We start from the raw sequence: 24,325 nt of genomic DNA, 5'->3' as shown, positions 1-24,325 counted from the left end.
TCTGGTGGACTCCGGTGTAACACGCGAAAGAGAAAGGAGCAAAAAAAATAAACGAGGCGAGGGCCCCCGAGAGGCTGTGCCCCAAAATGGGCAAAACCGGCAAGCGAACGCGAAGCGCAAAGTGAGCACACACTGCTAACCGTGAGCTAAGAAGGTTTCGCAAAGCGATCGAACCCCAAACGCCCGGCAGCATCAACCTTACGGTGTGATGTGTGTGCGCCCCCCGCCGGGGGTGTGAGAGGGGGATGCTGACGACGGTGTTCATGAGCATGATGATGATGATGATGATGAAGTTAGTGCTGCCAACTGGCGATGTTGGTGGTAGTGGTACCGGTGCGCTATAGGTGAATGTTCTGGCGTTCTGTTGTGCGATCGCCGATCTGATGCGATCTACTATTCGATCTTACCTTCATCAACTGCTCATTTCACGCACTCCTCAACTATGCTTGTGTGCGACGTAGAGTGTGTGAAACTGATTAATCGAGTGATTCTAATTCAAGATCCTCTCTGTCTGATCTGCTCGCCAACTTCAATTGACCAGCCATGCCGGATCGTGCGATCGTCACGAGATATTCTTGATTAGGGCTACTTATGCTAGTGTGTGTTCTTCATTGTTGCATATCATTCGAATGTTGCTGCTGCTGCTGATTGCTAATGTGAAGTTCACATTCTCTCTGTCTCTCAGTGTTTGTGTTCACAGCTAAGTGCCTTCAGTTTCGCCTTTAGGCTCCCTTGTGTTTGCGTGTGTTTCCATCTGTGTGTGTTTTGTCTGCGGTGGCTGATCCCTGCCAACCCAGTGGAGCCTTGAAAGGGGTTTGAAGTTTCGCAAAAAGAAGAGAAGAAAAAATATTAAAAAAAAATTGAGCAACACATTCACCATTCAGCAAAGGAAGAAGAAGAAGTGTGTGGTGGCGCTGCACCGACGGAGCTACGAAGTTTTCTGTGCCCCTTCTCAAAGCACGTGCGCCTAGGGCAGCAGACCACAGCCACAGTTAATGGTGGTAACGTTTGATGGTTTGTGGCCGCCGCTGATGCTGCGTGGCGGAAAAGAATATTTTAAAATAGAAATCCTTGGTTCATCGTCGTCGTCGTGCGTTGGAAATAGGAAGGTAGCTCAGTAGTAGCAGGAAGGAGGGTCCCTCGATCGCTGTTTGCTGTGCATCTTCCTTACGCACACTCGTGCGTACACACTTTTGAGTGCGCCGAGAAGGCCATCATCAACGTTTGACATCCTCTCGATCGCGCGAAGGGGATCGTCTCGCGGTACACGGAGAAAAGCCGGTGATCGAGCTCTGTTTGGGCGGAATAAAGGTGAGTGGAAAGTAAGGGAGAAAAGCCAATGACAGTATCCAGCCAGTATCCATAAATGGGGGTGTGTTTGTGAGAGCGAGAGCGGAGGAAGGACTAAATAGGATATAAATATCGAATCGAGACGAATGATCAGAGCATCTTCTTGGTTGTTTTTGGGGATTTGGTTTAAATGTTGGCCTTCTAAACGATTCTTGAGACAGCATGAGAGAGGGACCAAGCGCAAAAGGGTACTTGAACTTCGCGCAAAACTCCAACATCCCCAAGATTCTGAGTCGTCGTGGTATGGTGAGCAGATGTTGAGGAATTTTTTTACCGAATTCAGTGGCCTTCCCTCTTCCCTTCAGCTGTATAGTTAATGGTCTTCAATTTATGTGTGTCTCTCTGTGTTTGTGCCTCGTCTTTCTTATCTCTCGAACTGCATCCCCACACAAAAAGACGAGACGCGAGGCCTTATAGTGACGCGAGCGAAGAAGGAACCCGTGAAGGACCGAAGTACCACATGAATGACGCTCGACAGTCGTCGCCGGACTGTGTCGAAGGGTTGCCAATTGCGGCGTTGTGCGACTCGCGCGCCGAAGACTGTTAAGAAGTTGAAGGCGAAGTTTGAAGGCAAGAGAATGGTTCGCCTTTGGAGCACACCGTTCTCTGCTTCGTCCCTGAAGATCGCCATGCTGCTGTTGCTGCCCAGTATGGTTGGAATGGTGTGCGTTTTGCCAGATCACTGGGTTCAACCTTTTGCGCAACACACAGACAGACGGGGCACGGCTTGGGGATCGGTGCAAAAAACCATTAAAAAGCCGCACACGTAAACATAAACACGGTTTGTGACGGGAAGGTGCCGAGAGTGGGGAATGATGGAAGGCCGCTTTGCATATGAAGCCCCCCGGCCCCGGACTCTCTCGGTCCTGAATCCTGTTTCTGAGGTTAAAAGGGTTCCGGGAGCCTTTTTTCGGGGCCAGAGACACTCCGCTCGAGGATCGCCAGTTCTTGCAGAGGATGGGCGCGCTAAGTGGGACGCATCGAATGATCGAGATGGCGGAGGAGCGTTCAAAGCGAAGAACGGGACAAACGGGAGCCCCAAAAAAGCGCTTTCCAAAAATGAAGAGCCCGTCTTGAACCAGTTTCTCCGGTCGAGAAGGCTTCTTGAGAAGAATGCTGGTTGCCATTTTGGATGCGGACTGCTTGCTGGAGATCACTGGAGTGGTGTTTAGGCGTACAGTGTGATCATACATTATTCAGGACCAAATATGCGCACCAGTTTGTGCTTCTGGTGAACTGTATTCGTGATGCAACACGAGAATGAAATGAAATGCAAATTCAAGGACGCCAACTATAAAAAAGACTACGCAAAGCAGAAGAAGTACTGGGGGCAGCAGCAGGAGCATCACCCGGAAATGGGTTCTTTTACCTCAACTGCTTACCGTATGCTAAAGTTTGTCTTTCCCTTTGCTAGAACCATCCATCCATTTAATGGCAGCGCCACGTCCAAATTCCGTTCCGCGTAGAACGCGTTAACGATGACGTTCGTCGGCGTTCTTGGCGGCGATAGTGCTGACGTAAAAAAGGGGGGCTTGCGGTCGTCCAAAGGAGATATAAAAAGACGATAAACGAAAGGTTCTTACAAGGGGCAAGATAGTTGGTGTGTAGTGGTGTGAGCTCGCGGTTCCAATGAACACGCGCGATGCGTTTCTTATCGCAAAACTGTATTCCCGCTCGACCGCTTATCAACGGCATGGTTTCTCAAGAGAAGGGCATGTCGTGAGTTAAGCTTGAGTCCCTTTCACTGTGGAAGAATGCACAGGCCTTTCATCGCTTCTATTTTCTTCTATTTCATTTAACTGAATTTAAATAATGATTTTTACAATCTTCGTTGCCGCATACTTGACTCAGCTGAGTTTCTCAAGATTTTCCGCATTTAAATGTGCATTAATATGGCTTCTAGAAGGTTATGCCTTCATTATTGAGCGACATTGAACATGCGACCTACTTTACTAGTGAGTTATCAAATTAATTAAATGCTTGATCGCAACGCTAGTTTTATTTTATGAAGCTATTTCTCGTGGTTTGAAGGTTCCAGTCCACGGCCCGGGACCGGAAACGAACCGCTAATTGCGCCGATACAGAAAACCCCTTCATTTGCATCCTGCTGTTCTGATGGCGGTAGCTCACTGTGGACTGGAAGGGATGTTGGGACCCCTTACACACTACAGTTGTTGAAATCGAAAGGGTTGTGCGGCTTTTTTCGATTGGAGAACTAGGGGACGCACCATTCCAGCAGAAGTTATGACGCGTACGGTCAGTCCCAACATAGATTTCTCGCTTCGCGTTACTGGTTCTGCTTCGGAGATTAATTTCTAAGCGCAGCGTAACTGTACTTTTTTCCATGTTCCATCCACCCCTTTCTCGCGTGCAGCTCACTGCTGGCCAGTCAACTGGTTCGTGATAATCGCGCCGCAGCAATGCCGCGAAGTTCCTTTTATGATCATTCTATGCGTTCAGCGTGTTTTCAGGAATGGAACCATGCGGTGCCGCCCGCTGGTGCACATCGAAAGAACATCGAAAACGGTTGTTCTGCTGCTGCTGCTCCACTCCAGTATCAGAAAGCGAAAGGCCATGAACGTCGACTCTCTTGTGCAACATGTTCCAGCTGAAAAGAAATTAAAAAAGCAGCAAAACCACCACCGCCCTCGGGGTTGTTCGAGTGGACAACGCATGGAGTTGACGACGGCACATCTCGAGCGATCGCTCGTTTGATGGATGGCGATTGGGTGGAAATTTAATTTAATTGAATGAGCCTTCATTGTGACCACGACGGTGGTGGCAGGCAGTACTTGCTCGATGCGGCAGCATGCATGGTGGTGGTAAGAGGAGGAAACATAAGCTCAATTGAACGACTGTCGCGCAGCTCATACTCTCGGCGAGCACCAAGGGCGACCAGCAAAGAGCAGAGAAGCAGCCATCTTCGAGCTGCATCACATGCCGGCATTTGCTGCTGCTGGTTGCCCAGCTTTGGTTGATGTTTGTGTTTGTGTACGGAAGTTTCTTTGCTGTCGTAAATAGCAGTACAGCAGCAGCAACAGAAGCAACAGAAGCATCAGGAACAACGAGGAAGTACAAACAGTAGCTGAGGTTTTTGTTGGGTGTTGCACCCGCTTCTGGAAGACTTGAAGGGACGTCCTAGCGCGCGCTGGTGCTGCACACAACCGGGGGGGCCAGGGTGCAGCATCGAAATGCGATCGATGCGGTGTTGTTGCTCCGTCTTGTTTTGATAGCAAGCAGCAAGAGGGTTGGGGATGGCCGGGGGAGAGCATATGTTGGGTAATTAAAACACCACGGTTGGTGGCTGCTGCTGAGGAGGGTCCAGAAACCATCTGAGATCTCTCTTGTGTACGGTTAAAGAAAATGAAGACAACGCTTTTGATAGAGGACGATAATTCAGATCATCATCCATCCTGTCTTTTGCTAGCTGTTTGCAAAATACATGTTCATCCTATTTAATGCGCTAAGACTAACTTTGTTAACATGTTATATACCTTCAATGTGTTGTAGAATCAAACTCGTAATTTTTTATAAATTTAATTGACCATGATTGGGCACATGGAAGTTGTTTATTTCAATCAAAAATGCCAAAGTCGACGAACAGTTTTTTTTTCTTAATCCATGGCGTGAAATATGAATCCATAGCCAGAGGGCCAACACAGCATTCACCCTTCACGACAACAGCTGAGTCAGAGTTAATTTCAGTTAAATGTTGAAGGCAAAAACGAGGATAAACGATCACTTCTGCACGCACAAACCGCAACCCGCTGGAGGAAGTGGAATGGAGGTTCAGGGCTTCTTGTCGTTCGTTTTGCACGTGACAAAGGCAGTCTCATACTTTGCCAGCACATAAAATATCCGTCTCGAGACGTTTTGTGGGGCTGTGGTTTCTGTTTTGTATTTTGTATTTCTCAAACCAATATTTGTTGCTGGCTCTATAATGCGGGGCAGTGTTGTTGGCCTCATGCTTCTCCACAGGAAAGAGTGGAAGGTCTGCAAAATTGTGCGACCGTCCCTTATGCGGATGTGAACAGTCATAACATTTTTGCATTCGGTTGTTTAACAGCACAACGCGATCACATTGTATTAGAGGCCATCGGTTGTTTCTACTTTGTCTCGAGCGAACCAAGAGCGATTGATGATGCAGATGTAGTGCAGACGTCAGCATCTCCAGTAATCGAGTGGCAACAGTAGCATTCCCCCGTGGTGTGCAGAAAGATTTATGAAGCAACGAGTGAGCGAAAGATGGTGGGCATTTTGCACTGACTACCGCCACTCTGTAATGCGATCTTCACTTGTGCAAGCTATTGATGAACAAGATCGCATGATCGTTTCAATAAATTAACCTATCAACGAGGGCAATTTCATAGAGCTGCGTGTGGCGCAGGAATTCAACAGCTGGCTTAACTTGGCTGGCCGTTGAGCGATGAGGCCTTAGTTAATTTCTTCCTCCGAGAGTTTTAATCAATTTGCAATTTAAGCGGAATTGCTTAGAAGCTCTGCCTCCGAGCTGATGCTTCTACTTGACGGACTCGCTTTCTTCACCTCCAAACAGCCAGATGAGAAGCAATCTGTACGTGAATGGGCCCAGTAGCAGCTGTCCATCGGTCAGCGGCAGCGGCAGCGGCAGCTGCTTCCGACATCGCGCTCAGAGGCTCCAAAATGGTTTCCAAAAGAGCCCGGAAGTTGAGATAGATGTATGATGGCCCCACAGATCCAAAGAATGCAGCCATTCTTGAAGGCCGAACCGTGCACAACGCAGACCGGGAAGTCGAAAACCTGATGGTAGATGGGAAGCTTCTCAGCAGCGAGCATTCTTTGTGTCTCCGGGATTTTCGAGTTTTCCACGCTGTTTCGCGTTACTTGCGAATTGGTTCTGCCGTAATGAGCCGCTCCCCGGAACAATCTTAAGGGGTCAAATGTTTGAGAGTGAACCTGGGACCACATTCTACGCGCGCAACTGGTGGAAGTGTTGCCTGTGTCCGAGGTACGAGAATACTTTCGGGGCGCAAAAGTTTGCTTTCACGTGCCGGCGCAAAGATGAAAACGAAACATTCCTCAACCGTATCTCTCGTTGGCAATGCCTCGCCTGTTCGTAATAGATATGCCATTGGTTGGTGAGAATGTGATGCGGCGCGGAGAAAATAGCATTAATTCCACTCTGACACTGACGCGCTGCTGCGTGAGGAATGGAACGACGCCATGGAACGATGCGGAGAGAATTGGCAGCGATGGAACAATTGAAATTGTTAGAAAACCTTCAACGCAGATCAGATAGCGTGGAGTGGATGGAGAAGGAATGTGTAGTCCAGCATGAGACGGCGGGACTCACAGCTGCTGGAAGATGAGCCGTGGCAACACTCAAAGTATGGAACATTATTGCGCACGAATGATGATGGATGAAACCTCTTTCTAGCCTCTGGCCTGGCGGGACTTCACATTTTCATGTTGTCGATGTGCCGTTTGCCATTTTCTTCCTTTTATTTTCCTATTTCTCTTCCCATTCTTTTGTCGACTGTGGAGTTCAAATTTGGGAGGCATATTATAGCCGCGGCATGCCATAGCCAATTACGTACCACCTGGTGTGGAGCTAGAATGAGATGAGATCAGTGATGAGGTATAACTTTCATCTGATGATCGCGTGTTCGATACCTCCCAAGTGCGAAGAGTAGTTTATAGAAGAAAAACATTCGCTATCGAGAAAAACTTATGCATCTGTCTCGGTCGGCAGAAAAAAAAACTAAAGTTTAACATCATGCAATGTCCGTGCGACCCTCTGTGCATTTCATTTTGTCACCATTTTGTCATCGAAAGCGAATAATGAGGGCGCCCTCTGGGCACAGCACACGATGCGAACAGTTTCCCTGATCATTTCTATCTTTGGAGAGCCTCCGGTGCTTCGTTTGTATGGACAGTTTTCATGTTTTTCCCTCGCAAACGTCCGAGCGCGAACGTTTCTTGCTGCACGGCCATCGCTAATGTCTAAGCAAATCGCTGGACCGAACCATCCAGTGCTCTGTCACCTGTCCCGTGAGACAAACCGTCGTGCGTCCGGAAGATGCTGGAAAGGAAAGTCCAGGAAAACGCATGTCCCCTTTGCTCTCTGAGGAGCACTGGATAGGAACCGATTAACCGAAAACGCATCGGAATGAAGTTTTCCGTTGCTTGCTTGACGTTCTCGTTCCCGTTTTTTTTATTTTGCGCACACGCGTTTGTGAGGCGATGGCCAGCGACTTTCGATCGCCGGGGAATAAAAAGGTGTGACACAGGGAATGGCCGAGGAAACCCTGCAACCACCGAGAGGCACGCGTGAGAGCGCACTTGGTTTGGTCCACCACCATCTGCCTGGAGGGCAATATCTGGAGCAGTAGCTGGACCCGGTGTGACCACCATGATTGCTACCAGCTGTGTGCGCAGGTGAGGTGCCGTTTCGAGATGGAAGCAACACAGAAAGCATGTCACTTTGACGGAAAGTGTCTCGTGAAAAGTTTCAACTAGTTGTTGCTGATGCGTCATTTGTTACGTTCGTAGCTCGTCACCGTCAATTACTGATGGGTTCGGTTGGCCACCGGGACGTTGGCATTCGCAGAACGTTTCTTCTAAGGCTTCCCGGCTTGTAGTGGTTGCGGATGCGCTCGTGGCGCCAGAAGTGAGGGCAAACATATCAAAACAAAAAAGGTAATCCTGTCTACCTACATGCTGTCAGTGCTTACTGGACTACAAGCAGTTCACGTGTCATGTGCTGCAAGGAGTAAAAGCATAAAAAATGCTCACTGATTTCTACTTTGTATAACATTTTGTAGCAAGTGTATATTAATACAATATACTCTTTTATAAATGTATTGTTTAACGCGACAATTTGTTGCCAAATGAAAGTAAGCTCTCGAGTGTCGAGATGATAATGGATGTTGGTAAACAAATGGTTAGTTATTTTTTGTTGCTCAATGGAACAATCTCATACTAGACCCAAGCGAAGGGTGCATTATGAGTGCCCTGAAACATGATTCCCTGCCCGGATGGACAAGCTGTAGAAAAGTGTAGGAAGAAGTCTCGGCAACTCGGTGGTAAACTGCAGCAGCGACTTCATTATGCAAAAGATGAAAATTGAAACCAACCTGTGTGCTCCTGTGGGTTGACGGGTGGTTGGCAGTGTCCAAAGAGATGCCAGGTAGGGCAGGGTTAATGCGTGTGGTCCCCCACTGAACCCGTGTATGCGACCTAGTAAGCGGATTGCTCGAAGCACCATCTTTGGTCATTGGGATGCAATCGCACAGATGGATCTTCTGCCGCATCCGATCGGTTGCTCCTGTGGCTCCCGTGCCTGGTGCGGGTTGGGTTGCAATTCGTGGGTGAAGGTTATTTAAATGGTGTCCGGACCGGTGGAGATAATGAATTTTTAAGCAGTCAACCGATACTCTTCGCTTTTGTACACTGCAGACGCGGTCTCCTGCACCATTCGTGTGATAAGTGGTGTCGCAATGTTGCGCTCAGCGACGTGCAAGCTGACCAATTATGGAAGACCCCTTTGTAGGGGCTTGATCAGGAATATTAAACATGATTTTGTTCGATAAGGTCTCGGAATATTTATGTTAAACAATACAATCTATCGCTTGATTGGGAGCGGTGTCTCGGAAACATGAGACAAGACGGAACATGAATGAAATTTTACCTGATATGTGGCGACATAGAAACTTTATTCGTTTATTTTGCATAATGCTTTATAGCAACAGTAGTGAGAGTGATTAAGGATATTATTATTTTTTGCTTTTATAGTTTAGATTGCATTTTTCAATATGAGGTATGTGGTGGTCCCGAGCTGCAAAGCGAGAAACAAACAATATGCTGATCGGTTCATTGGTTTGTTGTTTGATGGGATGATGAGGTTGTTTCATCCAGGATTATGCCTATGTTTTGCATGCTCTGTGCAATCGTGCATAACAAACAATATTTAATGTGCATTTATTGTATCGATCCGTCCCTTCATCAGAAGGTACAAATATCACATAGAGGACAAGAATCAAACACCACACATAAAATAGATCGATTAATACTCCTAGAATCACTGTTGGGTTTTAACAGCCAAGGATATGAGCTGCAGTTAATGGTAGCTAATAGAGATTTGAAATGAATCATTTTATAGTTGGTCCTTCATCACAATGAATACGGAATATGCGGTCTTCACAAGCTGTAACAGGCAAAATAATTCCTTCATTAGCTAAAGTAGGTTGTATCCAAGGTTTTAACATACCTTGCCAAATTGTTCCATATCCATAAAACAGAATCGTCCTGCCGTGATTCCGACGTGTTTCTGGGTTCGAAGCAGCATCAATTGAATATCCTTCTGCACTGATGCGCTTTCTGCAAACCAATCCAAATGATATAAAATACGCCCAATGTGTGCATTCTAACCACCAGAAGAAGAAGTGTTTGTTAATTTTCATTTTGAGGCTTAGTTTTATCATGCCTTACCGCATCCGACAGCTGATTCCCAAGGTAACAATAACCGAAGGATTCAATCGTAGTAACCGAAAAGAGTACGAATAAGTTGGCAAACTGTGTTCCTAGACCCTAAAACCCTTTGATGTGAGAACTTTAAATTAATCATTATTGTTGCTCCCATTCATACTTACCGACACGGAAAAATAAAGCAACATCGAACTCCATATCATGACACATAGAATCAGTTGAACAAGAAGTACCGGAGACGCTAGCTCTTCCAGAAGCGCTGCACAATGGAGTACATCCTGGTGCATTCGAACCACAGAGCTTAAATCTTTGTCAAAGCTATGGTCAAGCGCAACTTCACGAATTTTCAGCCCCACCAGTTGCAAGTAGACCGTGCAGTACTTGGTGAAGCTGAAGATGACAAATAGCTTGGCAAGCGATAAAAAGGCACAAAGATAAATCACTGGCGACATTAAAGTCACGTATATTATGTAGTCCCTCATCGATGAGTGAATCGAGAGTCCATAATAATAGCCCTCCATTGGTAGCGTGAAATGAAGCGTTTTGTTTTCGGATCCCAGCGATTCGTAATAGGACCAAGCGGTGGACAATATCGGGGCAAAATTATAAAAATGCGCTGCCTGTAAGATTGCATAGCAGTACATGCTGCCCACTCGATGGATTTTACGATGCTGCTCAGCTATGTAGTTGGTAATGTTTGGACACTTGACATGCTCTAGGAAGAAAAGTAATGTAATAGGTTGTAGTAATGCTAATTTTCGTTTCTTACCACTTTTCACAAATGCTTCAGCCACGTTGATTAATTCACGATATGTATCGTAGTTTATAAATATTATAAGTGTTCCGCAAAAGTTGTTGGCCTCAAAAAGCAACTCTGCTGTACCGATGATAGCCGATTCTAACCCACGGTAGCGAAACACGATTTTGGGAATTAAAACCATAAAAACGAATCCACTGAATGTCGCTACAAAGCGCAGCGGTCGCGTATTGTCTTTGGTAACTCCGATAAAGCCGAGCAATTTGATTGCCAGGTGAGGCACACCGGGTGGGTTTTCTATTTCCATGAACCGCATCTTTGCACTCGATTCTTGAGCTGGTTGGGTTGACCCTGTCCTGGACTGTTCTGACAAATTGATAGAGCAATTGCTACACTGCATGTGTTTCTCATCCAACAGCCTCGGCAGTTTATATATGGTTGTCAAACTCTTCAATTATGAATAGTGTGTATGACAACGAGTACATCAACACCACTGGACACTCTAAAACACTCTTGGTCGCCCTCGGATACAAGCAATTCTATGCACTTTGAAACTATACCTTGCTTCTGGGATAAACAGTTGCCATCCAAGCCGCTCAACATGCACTCTGTTTGTTGCTACCTGGGTGTAAATTGTATTTTTACATTATTAATCCCGTTAGAACGAAATTCACACCCATTTATTGCTGATGGAAATAACAAGATATGCTGGTTGAAGCGGCGCAAACGTGTATTTGATGAACGTCCTTTATGTATTTTTTTTATGTTTTCCAAAGTAACATCGATATCTAATCTATCTTATCTATGAAAATCAAGTTTGCAATTTCCTATCAATTTTGTGATGCCTGTGATGATTTGGTTTTTGATTTTTATTGCTTCTGTGCTGTGTGATGTTACTGGAAACAGTAGCTCTTGTAACTAAATACTCAAACTAGTTTCATAAAATACTAAGTGAATGTTTGTGAATCCACCAATCGATGGAAACAAAGCTCTAGTGTGCAACATCTCAAATAATCTTTTCCAAAATGGTAATCTTTGTAAGAGATGTTCCGTTAAATGCCCAAAATCGATGATCTTCGCTATGCATATTTGCGTCATTTAGAAGATATCTTTCAGCAGCAGGTAGAACGAGTACGCCATTCTCAGGTTCTGCATCATTGAGTAGTGTCAATTGAAAGTAGAAGCAGAGGAGTGGGAGAATAATTCATTATGTAACTGAGCAACGTGTGGCTAGTGTAGCGTACCCTTCCATATCGATTGACATCCACGTAGTAAAACTTGGCCGCCTTTATGCCGACACGACGGTGAGCCTTCTGTATGATGGGAACGATCATCTTTTGAATGTGCACCGGTTGCTCGTACCATTTCGTTGCATAAATGGCTTCACTGATTTCCTCCCCCTGGAAAAAATATTTGCGGAAAAGATATTAACTGCGCCAGAGTTGCACATGTTCTAACAAACCTTCCGAGTAAGGTCCTGACCGAACACACAGAATATAAAGGTTTCCACGGAAAACGATGACACCATGGCCACGGCGGTGATACCATCGGCAGTAATGCCCTAGCGGGAGATAAACTTTCCATCACAGAACTGTACAGGTTTCTTTTTCTGTTTCTAAAACTTACACTGTACATGACGAAATAGAGCGTACAGCACCAAATCAGCACGCAACCAGTAAACTGTGCCAGCAGAATATACATGAGAATGTCCTCTAGCAGATCCGTACACTTGAGTGCTTGCTGGTGCAGTTGTATGATTTGCCGTAGCTCTGAACCGAACCGTGCGCGATTGCCAACATGATTCAGGCGATCGATCTTTAGTCGAATAATATGGAGAATCGTTGTGCAGTGGCGTATCAGACCGAAGAGAACACCTGCCTTAGCCGTGAACGCAAACAAAAGAACAGTTATAGTCGGGGCCAATATCAGAAGGTGCGCGAAGCAGTGCACTATATTCCTGTGGACATCCAGCCCATACAGTCGGTACTCCAAGACCAGTGGTAGTTCGAGGGGCTGATCACTGTCCCCGGACCGGTAATACATGAACAGGATACCCGAAATCGTGCTCGTGTACATGGCACATACGATAAAAACGGTGAATAAGAAGTAGTACTTTGTGAACTTGTGGATCATTGTATTCAGAGTCACTAGAATGCTTCGGTAATCCTCATCGCCACACACTGTAGAACGAAACGGGATGACGGTTTTGTATGCTTCGAAAGTGAAATCTAAAAGCCAGCTCACCCGTTTTCGTGCAAAGCGTAAGTCCCTCGATGAGTTGACTGAATTTGTCGAACTTAAAAGGAAGAAGCATCATCGTTAAGCAAGTGTTCTGACTGAATAGCAGCTCGGCAATGCCTCTAAAGCCCTGAGCGATGGTATCATAGCCAAGGCAAAGTTTCGGTATGAAGCAGAGCAATGCAACGTAGGACATGCATCCGTACAGTCGTATCTTCTCCCGGTACAGTCGGCTCACGCCCATTAAGCGAAATATTTTCAATGGCAGCGGTATCACTTCTAGAGGGTCGACGAGGGGAGCAAACACTACCATTGTGATAGGACGGTAAACACGATCGATTTAGTGAAGAGGAAAGCTTTTGAACTTTACCGAATGGTTTGAATTGGTTTGGGTATGCTCCTTTTATAGCAAGGCTACCTGCTGCTTACGTAGATCTTTAGCCAAGAACAAGCGGTGTATTATTTGGCTGTGACACGTGTGACGGGTTAATATGCAGGTAACGACTCCTCGCGGCTCATCAGCGCAAACCAAAAAGACTAGAATTATGGTGCACTTTGATCAATCATGCAATGCGTGTGAGGGACAATGTTATGACAATGTTTGAACTAGAACAAATCCTTCAGCACCAAGTAGAAGGAATAGGACTTCTGCACCATTGCACCGAACTGAGCGATATTGACCGGAATAAGCTTCCCGGCTGTCAGCACGGTGGGCATCTGCGAGCGTTGTATCATGACGAGTAGTTGCTTCTGTATAGCCACGGGTTGCTCGTACCAGGCGAGCGATTGCAGAGCCTGCAAGACCTCATCACTCTGTGGGGTTAGACAAACATGCCCTTGATCGTTATGTTAATTACATTACTAAGCACAATTTCTTACCTTTTCTGTTAACTGCGTTCCGAGTGTGCAATAGGCATAAGTTTCCAGGGTAACGATGAACAATAGAAGGGCCAGATTGAAAATTCTAGAGTCAAATCCCTGTAATTGTGAAATGTGCCTGAGTGACTGAACGAACATTTAAAATGAATCTGTACAGTAAACGAACCATTAGCAAGATGTAGAACAACATTAGACAACCCATCGCACTACAGAATGCCAGTTGAAAGAGAAGCGATAAGCTGAGAGCTTGTTGCAATTTCTTAGAGCACCGCAGCGTGGCCTGATGGGATTCGATGATGGATAAGAGCTGCGGTTGCGAAATCTGCCGCGGTAGCTGTCGTATCTGCATCGCCGTCATTTCGAATATCATCGCCGTAAACTTGATGGCCGAAAAATCGACCACACCCTTAGTGCACAAGGACACTGAAGATGTAACCACAAGCATACTAACGACGGCGAAGTAGATTGAATAGTGTAGCAAGTTGTAGCGGATGTCTAAATTGTAGAAACTTGCACGATGAAAAGCCATGAGTGAGAATGGGGGGAAAACTATTAGATAATTGTGTTCACACTGCTTCATCTCTTGTTGCTCATTACTTCATTTCCGTTGGAATGACGTACTCCTCGGGGGTCGCGTTTAGATTTCTCTTGTTGCTGAAGTACACGAAAAACGTCGCGACGGATGGCATCGTTTCATAGAGGATGAACATGCCGATGAAATACCTGCAGTACAGTACCGAAAAGTTGTTGATTGTTCTGTTCGTTCTTAAGAAGAACGAAAATATTTCTTCCGAATGCGTTTTGGCAGTACATTCACGTAGCGAATCCATCAGTTCGTACAGCCGCGAACGTCTCACGTAGAGCCCCAATATGTGGGAGAACAGTGATATCGCATACACTCTTTCTGATCCCAGCCGCACAATAGTAACCGTATCTTCCGCTTCCATGATAAGCCTCGTCACGATGCTGAATAGAAAAAACATGATGCACTGGAACCAATAGAGACACTTGAACTGTTCATCGCGTCCCAACCCGAACAGCTGCATCAATCGGTAGCTGATGGGGAGCGTATCGCTTGGATCATCGATTTGGAGAAACTTCATGGCTGCACTGTGTGTATCGTTGCTGAGGGCACAGATATTTATACAAGTATGATGTGCTCGCTGACGTTTGTTTGCCCATTTTCGTATCGATGGCCGGGATGGCTTTTGATTGGCCTCTGATTACACTTTTACAATGGAAAAGGCTTTTTGATCTATGATGAGGCTAGTGGAACAGTCTTTCATGTAGATAAACCTGTTATTAATGGTAACCTTGTGCAATTGCTTTGATGTCTAGTTGTAAGTCTTTAATTTTATTCAAAGGCGATTGCTGCACTACAATTAAATCGATGCAGCTAACTCTTTGATGCTTCAAGGATCAAACCGTGCCGTTTGAAGTGCACTCTTCTAAAACGATCTAATATTAAATATGATTTGCTGGTTTGGTATTTTATTTTTTAAAAATTATTTAATAAGTGTAAAGAATACTCTTTTAAAAAAATGTTTACCAACTTTTATTTGAAACATCCTCGTGGTACTTTGGATCTATGAGCACGATTGACCAGTTCATTGTGATGTAATTCACTCTTAACCAACGGCACGAGGCCTAGTTCTCTTACCACCACTTGATATCATCAGTTATGCCATTAAGCATACAGCGCCAGGCAACCAACCAAACTTGCCATGGCCACCAATTTGGTCTCGCGCCACACAGACACATACACACCGTTACCTTGAGTGACGATAACCAAGATGAGGTCATTGCTTCGGAGGGGCCATCGTGCCATCACTCTACATAACGCTGGCTGGCTGATTGGTCGCGTGTTTCGCGAAGACGACGGTCTCAGCGGGAGATGCTCACTCGTCCCACATGCTCGTCCACCAACCATGGCAGGATGGGTTTTATTATTAGCAAAATTGGATGACCGAAGCATTCCACTTTTGGGTGTCGTCCGGTGGGGTGCGGTTGCTCTCCTGACGTGAAGTCTCGTGACAAACGCGCCGGGCAGGGGAGTTGCTATCACGCGAAGTTTCACAAATGTCATCCGGTATCGGCCAGAATTCGGTAGCGCTATAACTCGGGGGCATGATTTTACACTTGGGTCTCCTACTGTTAGTTCAATGCCAGTTAAATTGGCATCAGCGGAGCAATATGGTCTGTTGAATGCAGTCGAATAGTGTTCGTATTGTATTGATGCAATTATGTGCGATTTTTTCTATCATCATGCCATATTTGTATTACGAGAGTTATCTAGAGGTTCATCTTGGGCAGCGCGCTTTGTAGTAGTCGAGGTAATGATGGTGGGCTACTCAATGATCAACGACTCCGTCGGTGAGTGACAGGTGGTGGGTTGCTAATTGACATGCCCACAGACACGCGTACGCTGGTCTCTTGATTAGTCAGCATCAAAGATCTCGATACCGGCACCAAAACCGGATCGTAATGGCGCTACATGGCTGTCTGGGTGAGGGTAGTTCATTAGCCCACGTCGGCCTGCTCCGTCTTGCACATAATTGGAGAAGGTGTCCAAGGACTGTACCGTTGCGCTAAGACAGCTACGTGCTGCTGCTGGATTTCTGAAAAAAGGAAAGATTTAAGCATTAAAGAAGATTGAAAGTATCTACGATAAGAGACACTTATTTGCTTTGTATGTCAAGCTTACATCAGCAAAAACATCATCGTACAATTTCTCTACCACCAATCGGTCTAGACTTTCTTCCTGCAGCGAACCGTTCCGCTACTTCCGGTGGGCCAGAGGCGCTTCGGATCGAGATATGAAGATCCGGACAGCTGGAGGCGCAATTTTCACTCTCTCGTAAGATACATCTCTTTGTGACTAATTCGCACATCGTTTCCATAGAACACCCATGGCAAAGGGGATAGATTGTACGCTCATGTTTGTCATGTCAAACGAGTGCACATCAGACACTCTGCCGCGCCGAAGAGTGAAACGCCGCCGTCGGAAGTGCTCAGATGCTATCCGGTGAAACCGTTACAAAACGAATTTCATTTCCGTCATCATCGGTTGGCAAACTCTTTTCTGCTCCTTCTCCTCCTCGCCGCAATCATCGGCAAGAGATGTGTCAGCTGAAGCAAACCTGAAGATGAAACAAACTTTGATAACATGCTCCGGGTGCTGCTCCAACATCCTCCAACGCTTTTGAAATGAAAATGAAAAAAACTGAACGGAGTGTCCGCGCTGTGCCAATTCAACATCGCTGATGGCTTGGTGTGAATAATATTTAGATGTTGCTAATCATGTGGCTGGTGGCAGTACATTAGCTAATAGACGTACTCTGTCCGTTGGTGAGTGTGTGCTCGGCGTCGGCTTAATGTTTACACAGTGTCACCCAACGGGGGTCTCGGCGTCCATCGTAAATTAATCAAGCTGTCGCTGCTCCACCGTACTCCCTCGCCCTACCTTCTTCTCTTGCGAATGACTTCATCTGTCTGTCTGGTTGGTGGAGCTGGCAGCCCGTCACGTCATGCGCGGCATTAATGAGAGGAGAGTTTCGCAGACGGATAGAGATAGAGGAAGGTTCGCTCGCATAACGGGTTAACGGGTCCGCTATGCAGTGAGAGGCCTTTTGATGTGGTGTTTAATCACTAATAACGTCCAAATAGTGTTTAAGCTTCTCAAGAAAAACCTCAACCCTTTGTATCATTAGTGTCTCATGCTGATAGAAAGCCGCGTCGAGAATAACGAGGTCGAGATTGAAATTCTTCCGTTGGTTTTGTTTAGTGACGTGATGTTAAATGATTTCGCAGGGTTGTGAAGGAGTCACCGCTCAGCCTTGAGTTCGTTAAGGTTACAGTTTAGTGGGTGAAGTTATTTGGGAAAAGCGGAGTCATGTTTAGTCAATACTATTCGGCTCGCCCGCGTTTCAGGCATCTTCTTCTACAGAACAACTCTAGTAATAACCAAAAAAACTTTCCGTTGTGCTTCAGGTTAATTATTGAGCTGTTTTACGGTCTGCGTTGATCATAAATTTTCAGCTAATGATTTCGAAAACGTCTTCAAAGTCATGCCAGATAATGGTTTCGTGACGAAGGATTGCGTTTTCCGCTTTTTTTGGCAATTGCGTTAGCATGATCCCGCTCTGGCTCATTCTGTGGCACCGCCGCCACGATGGGATCGCATATCTTCTTTGGTCTGGATCCGTGGGAGAACATGTTTCTTATGCTGCGGCCCAACTCGAAAGCCCATTTTCACGATCGTACACTGCCATGGCCGCTCTTCTAGCTGCATGCCAACCGGTTCCGTCCATGAACTAGTAAGAATCCTTTTAAAGCTCTGGGTCTCTGGACTTCTTCGCGTGGATTACTTGCGCCATTTGCTTTCGCCTGTGGTCGCGTAAATCAATCCTTGCGTTCGTTCGTGTTGTTTGTGGTTGGCCAGCGGAGCGGAGACGCAACTCAATGCTGTTTCGATCGATCGACCCCGGTTCGAATTATGTAACGAGCACATTTTCCGCATTTCCTATGCTGTGTAAGCCATGTGCTAGTGTTGCTTTCTGCGTCTTCTTTCTCCGATTCTTCCATCGATTGTTTCTGGCCGATAGAACGCCATCCAGTACGCCAACAACACTTGGTGAGTCGGTTTTACTATCCTTTTTTCTCACGCCGGTTGTGGTTTGGGTTTATTGAACCCCGTTTCCCTTCCCTTCACCAGACCCAGCACGTGGGTGTCGTCGAGGTGTACTTGATCTGGCAATCTGGATCTGGCTGAGGCCCTCGACTTGAATCGGTGACACTGTGGTGAGAATGCGAGGAAAAATAGAATGCCAACCGACGATCCGACAATGTTCCTCCGGTTTGGTGCCGTGGGTTGCGAAGCGCATTGAGAGCGATCGGTCGTTCCTGGCGAGTTTTACGATGATGCTACTTGTGGGTTTTACTGTTTCGAGGGAAATAGAACACCCATCATCCTCACCGGTTGCGTTCGATTTAACCGTGTTTGTTGCGGTCTGGTTGGTGTTGAGATGGCATGGCTGCAGCTCGTTCTCGATCGTGAGACACTTTGATTCCCGTTCACAGGCGGCGACTGCCGAGCAATGGTTGTTGCACCATTTTTATGTGATTTTATTGAACGCAGACCAACGATTTCTTGGAGGCAGTGGTTGCAGTGTCATTTTATTTTGGAACGAACGATCCCTACAATGAAAAGGTAGCAGTAGAAGAGGAAGACAAAACCTTATTTATGGCCCCTGCGCTATGCTCGCGCATGTAAACGAGTGTTCCGGCATCAAATGTAGGTTAGAACGACGATTTAATGACGACTGATTGGTTCAGAGAAATCGTAAGATCTCCTCCAATTCAGGAGGTTATGTTATAGTTCTACTTGTAATGGAATTACAGAGCTTTTCAATACTATTTTTACATCAATTTCTACCATTTTCAGCACCAAAATTCATAAAATCTAATCTGTTGCTTTTGTTGCATTTCCATTACAAGTGAGTTGTTGTCCTTTGCGTGTCATTCCGAGTGACAACTTTCAACTTCACGTCACCAACGACGGCGAACAGGTTTGCCTGGAAATTATACGCTCTTTAACCTCCAAACAACACGAAAAACGATCCCATTTTCGTTTGCCTCAGTTTTCCACTTGCATCGAGCAACCTGCCGGTTGCCAGTTGTTCAAAATTCCAAATTGTCTGCGACAAAAACACGCCATGGTGGCACCACACCCCGATCGGCGGCAATCGCAAGAAGTGGTTGTTTGTGATAGTGCGTCATTAGACGGTCGTGGCAATCGATAATTTTGGAGGACTCGAAATAAGTCCAAGTCCTGAACGTGTCCGATGCTTCAGCTGGGCGACAACGTCAACCACAGGTCCATTGAACCGGAACGTTACCACGGACAGCGCCCGTCCGCTTCTCGTCCCTCGTTTCATTGGGGTTCTCGTTTTTACGGTTCCTTGGACTGATTATAGGGGGCCACGCGAAAGGTATTTTGTCGGTCGGAACCGTGAATCTGAGACCCCGCGGACCACGCACCATCGTGGACGGCGTGATGTGATGTGCGTGCGAGAGCTGTTTTCGAGGAGTTCGAGGTGAAGGGAAACTCATTTTGACAGCTTGGTTGCTGGTGGCTGGTTCTGTAGCGACCTGGTGGTGAGTGATAAGTTTGTTGCTCCGGTTGCTTGTCAAACAGCATAAGGATGGGGGAGGTGTAAGAGCATGAAATGTTTGATCGACTGCCATCACCCCTCTGTGAAAAGTGGTCTATTTTGAAGTAGATATCGACCTTTCACTGGACAGTACTTGTTAGAATATCATAATTTATGTATTAGCATCATAATGCTGCGAATCCATTTTCTATCACTTAATGGAATCATTTATAGTACCGTTTCTAGTGCCATAAAGATTCTTCCTGAACGGCAGCGAGCTACTTGACATTCAAATTAGCCGACTGACACGAAATAATTTGGTTTCTGTGTCACTCGTGACAAACTCCTCCCCAAGCGGTGTCGCTGTTCCCAAATGTTCTTTCTTCTCTTGTTTTACTGTTTCGATTACCATCGCGAGAACCAGCCTCGAAAGACACGCAGAAAACAAGAACAACAAAAAAAACAACTCATGAAGATAAATGGTCATGCCGCGATGGTACACGTGCGGAAGCCACGGTTTTTCCCTGATAAAATGCGGTGAGCGCTCGAAAAAACACGGAAAAACGGTAGTCGAATTCGGGTCGTACGATGTTGAGGTGCCACCTCCCGGGACTTCCATCCAAAAGCAAAAGAAGGGGAGAAGGTAGAAGGTCGGTAATTACGGAACCGTTACCGTTCACCTGCGCGACCACAACTGGTCGCCCGGCCGTCCGTGCCATTTGTCTCGACCAAAGACCGCAGCGCTGGGTGCAGGTGAGAGATGATGATGGCGCTCTCTTTGCCCTTGCCACGACAACTGTCGATTACCATCAAATGTACGTCAGGCGTCACAGGGCGCACGGCGAGGAAAGGGTCCAACAAAAACTATCTACAGAAATGAGGGGAACCCCTTTTTTCCGCTGGTCAGCAACTGGCCAGCCCGCGGTTCCGGTATGGTTTTCCAATTCGTTTTCATTCATTTGCATCTGGCCGGAAGTGAGGCCGTAACTCGATCGCCACTCGTGTCTCTCCGTAGCGCTCGAGTGGGTCAGTTGGTCCAAGGGAAAAACTACCCCTTGTGAGGGGGGGTGAGTTACACGAGGGTGTTCTGTGTATTAGCATCCCTCTCAGCATGAAGGGTGGCTGGTGAAAGCTGTCAATCGCAGAGTTCACACCGAGGGCTCGCGTTGTTTGAATGTTTTTTCTACCATCTTTGCTGGCGAGCATTAATGTTCCAGCAGCACCAGCTTGTAGCGTGTTGTCCTGGCTAGTAGAAACATTAGGATTCGATCCTTTCTTCGTGTCAATGACCAGCAGCAACGGCGAGTGACGTGCAATGCGCACGCTTCCCACGCCCGCAGATGTCGTTCCAGAGAGAGGTGGTGGTGGTAATCGATAGTCGCCTAGGTGCTATGCGGGAGTTATGTTTTCCAAACCAAACCAGAGGGTGTTGGTGGGAACTGCTACCAACCGGTCGTGACGCAGCATGAGTTTAGCAGCTTCTTTTTCTTCTTGCGCCATGATGACATTGCTGGAGGCCCATTATCGCTAGCCGCATTTTCCGGAAGATTGTGTTACGGGGTGTGTTTGTTTTTGGGAGGAATATTCGCTGTGTCACGCGGTCGCGGGGGCAAAATTCAATCAAGCTAATTTGATTCGATTTCTGCTTTGCTGTTGATTGTTTTATTGATTGAGCGTGACTCTTTTGTTTCGAGAAAATCACGAAAAATAGTAAAATTGAATGCATTTTCTACCTGAAATTCAGGGAAAAAGGGTCTTTCGATCGAACAATGCACTTCTCCTTCGCGACTCCTTGTCCTGATGCCACACTTTGCCTCTCCTACTGACGCACTGTTTTCGCTGTTTATGCTTGATTATTTATGCTCGTTGCATAATGGAACAAGCAGTAGTTCCTGTTATCGATGCAAACGCAACAGCAAAGTGGCACTCCGCTGGGCTTCCGGTGGTTTGTCCTGTCAGAACGGCCAATCGTTTGCCTATTTTCTACGCTGCCACTTCCGGGGCCAGATCGCAGAATGTATGCATAATGAGGCTGCAGGTCAGCAGGGGCGCTGTTGGTGCTGCTGCCGATGTTTACTGTCTGTTCCTGTGCTCCTGCACGCTCTGTTGACCAGTAGCACTGTCTTTACTTACCCCATCCTCCTTTTTAATGCGTTTTTTTAAATGCTAAATGCTGTTCTTTACCCCGTTGGTTTCATGTTTCTGGATCGGATCCGTTTTTGTGCTCATTTCTGGAGAAGAGAAATGCATTTACTGGAAAGCGGAAAAAACCGTCGTAGATCAACAAACGCGATTGGTGGCCGCACATTCACTGCACACGGAGTCTTTACGCACGAATTCAATTTACGCTTCGCCGTCGGTGCACCGTGGTGGTCGGTTGGGGTGCTGTTGCTTTGACCACGACAAACGCCACGCTTCTTGCCCGTTCGAACCCCAAAATTACCGGAATCTGTTAAACGGAACCGAACAGCGATCCGGAGTGAAAATGCATCTTCCATAGTGAGCGTCGTCCAGCGAGCGTATGCTCGAGAAGACCATTATTGGAAGGCAAATGTTTACATTGCTCGTTCACGATTTCGTGCCAATGGCCGCGGCGATGGGTACCGGCGCAGCACATGCTGGTTATGCTGGCAGCCGGCAGACAACTCTGCCAGGGCTCAGAAAACGTGTTTTACGCATCACCGTTTCGTGTCTGGGGATCATATTCTGCCTTAAATTAGTTCCACACTTGGAGTGGTACGTCTAGTCCCCATCTGGACTGGTAATGGAGAGCAAATGCACTCCACTCACCACTCACTGTCGAGCTCTCAAGACAGCCCAACACTCAAGATCGATCTGTTTGTTCTATCGAGAAGTCAAGAGACACTTCCTCTAGAGGCGTGCTGGTGACCACCACCCAAGATGAGATCATTCAGAATAATGTTGCGTTGCTCGCGATCGCATGTTCGTGTGGGAAAGTGATGGCCGCGAACCAGTTTTCCGATGCGGTGTTGTGGTCCAGCACCACAGACGTTTCCTTCTCACGCACCACGCACCAGATCATTCGGGTTTTCAAGTTGTCGATACATACGCCCATCGTGGGATGCGGTAGCGCTAGCGCTAAATCAAATCACCACGCTGCATCCGAGACGGATGGCACGGGGACAGGAAAATGAAAGAAAAATGTCTCCCAGATGGGCTGAGAATGGAGGTCATGGTTGTCCGAAGACGGTTCGCTTCGCACGCTCTCGTAGCAACTTCGCGGCGGAAATGACAACGCGAGGGGGCGGGGTGGAGAAAAAAGGGAAAGCGGAAGAAATGGACCGTCGCGTGCTCGCGTGAACACCGCCGGTAAGCAATCGTTCAACTATGCACCAACGCCGCCATCGAGACGCCCAAAAGTCGTCGGTTTTGGATCTCCCCCCTCGAAAGCGAAGACCCACTTTTCGAGAACAAACCACCCAGCCCGCGGAGGTTTCTCAAAATAATCCTCACGCAATGCACGGTGATTCGGCGCACTTTTTGACCGAAAAATACGGCCAAAAACGCCCAGAGGGGCCCCCAGGAAAGAGCGGAGAGTTGCAGAACCGCCGCAATGAGTGCTATGAGGTCACTTGGCATTTTTATGCTTCCGTCGACGACGACGACGGTGACGACGAACGCAGCAAACGTTTGCTTTGCAGTGATCCGATCTCTGAGGCGTTTGAGATTGGCCGAGAACCACGGGGCCGTTACGACACACATTTCCGAGATCGTGACATCGTCTGACTCACTCGCGGCCACGGTGGTGGTGATGGTGGCGAAGAGTGGAAAATGCCAACGGCTTTCGGATCGCTTCGGGTGGAGCTATTTGGGAAAACGGTTTGCTCGAGGGCTGAAGTGCGTGACGCACTGTTTGCAGCTTAGAATGTCGCATGCGGTGACGTTACTTGGTCAAGTGATCATGAATAATTGCAATGTATGGTCCATTTCAATTTCTTGCTGACTAATATTTAGTTAGGAATTTGGTTCCAATATTGGATGTTGTTACAATTTAATGCTGAATATGTTGACCGATATAATGGTAACTTTATACAATATTTATGTTATTATCATGAAAAGTGAATTCTGCTGCCTGCTTAATTGTCTTATTGAAAAATAATACTTCTATTCTTCTGTTGAGCTCGTTCGACAAATGTAGGAATGGATTCGACTAGAATAAGAGGTTAAAGTGGTTGAAGTGGTCTATAACTTCTTTAATTACCTCTTGGTTTTATCCTCTCTGATCTCTGTCGGTTCTACAACTTAACCTAATACCGCTCAGAGTCAAAGTGCTTCGTTGATTTAAGAGCCCAGGGCACCGATAAAACGAAGAAAATTCCCTGAATTATGAATGTTTTTCTAATCCATTTTCCACCGCAAACATAACCAACATTGCTTACCGCGTTCCCAGGAAACCGCATCCGTCCATTCCACGTTTTCCTCAAGCGTTATGCTTCATCTTTTCAGCCGCGATACAGTGGAT

The 24,325-nt window shown here is 46.7% G+C and overlaps 3 protein-coding genes across 6 annotated transcripts in view; 1 reads left to right on the top strand and 2 right to left on the bottom strand.

Moving 5' to 3' along the window:
• The window catches only part of LOC126569633 (klarsicht protein), a 151,344-nt gene that overhangs the window by 56,985 nt on the left and 70,034 nt on the right, over positions 1-24,325 (top strand). The gene's annotated exons all lie outside the window — the stretch shown is intronic.
• On the bottom strand, positions 11,672-13,124 carry LOC126569638 (odorant receptor 47a-like). The gene is made up of 5 exons (XM_050226877.1): positions 12,818-13,124; positions 12,200-12,753; positions 12,036-12,134; positions 11,818-11,973; positions 11,672-11,722 (listed from the first exon to the last, which is right to left on the bottom strand). Exons 1-5 carry the CDS (start codon positions 13,122-13,124, stop codon positions 11,672-11,674), a joined length of 1,167 nt encoding a protein of 388 aa, XP_050082834.1.
• Positions 13,418-14,793, bottom strand: LOC126569637 (uncharacterized). The gene is made up of 4 exons (XM_050226876.1): positions 14,288-14,793; positions 13,857-14,199; positions 13,691-13,789; positions 13,418-13,624 (listed from the first exon to the last, which is right to left on the bottom strand). The coding sequence occupies exons 1-4, from the start codon at positions 14,791-14,793 to the stop codon at positions 13,418-13,420; spliced, it is 1,155 nt and encodes a 384-aa protein (XP_050082833.1).

The sequence above is a fragment of the Anopheles aquasalis genome, chromosome 2 (genome assembly GCF_943734665.1).
Source record: "Anopheles aquasalis chromosome 2, idAnoAquaMG_Q_19, whole genome shotgun sequence".
Taxonomy (NCBI): domain Eukaryota; kingdom Metazoa; phylum Arthropoda; class Insecta; order Diptera; family Culicidae; genus Anopheles; species Anopheles aquasalis.
Note: the sequence above shows the minus strand (reverse complement) of the source record. Positions and strands in the feature narration are given on the sequence as shown.

What these genes read in the sequence shown, in the direction of transcription:
- LOC126569638 (XM_050226877.1), bottom strand. Translation starts at nt 13,124, where the DNA reads ATGGTAGTGTTTGCTCCCCTCGTCGACCCTCTAGAAGTGATACCGCTG. An exon ending in TCTATTTCGTCATGTACAGT is followed by an intron (nt 12,135 to 12,199) that starts GTAAGTTTTAGA and finishes ATCTCCCGCTAG; the next exon opens with GGCATTACTGCCGATGGTAT. An exon ending in ATGTCAATCGATATGGAAGG is followed by an intron (nt 11,723 to 11,817) that starts GTACGCTACACT and finishes TCAATGATGCAG; the next exon opens with AACCTGAGAATGGCGTACTC.
- LOC126569637 (XM_050226876.1), bottom strand. Translation starts at nt 14,793, where the DNA reads ATGAAGTTTCTCCAAATCGATGATCCAAGCGATACGCTCCCCATCAGC. An exon ending in GTCATTCCAACGGAAATGAA is followed by an intron (nt 14,200 to 14,287) that starts GTAATGAGCAAC and finishes TCATCGTGCAAG; the next exon opens with TTTCTACAATTTAGACATCC. An exon ending in TGTTCTACATCTTGCTAATG is followed by an intron (nt 13,790 to 13,856) that starts GTTCGTTTACTG and finishes TCACAATTACAG; the next exon opens with GGATTTGACTCTAGAATTTT.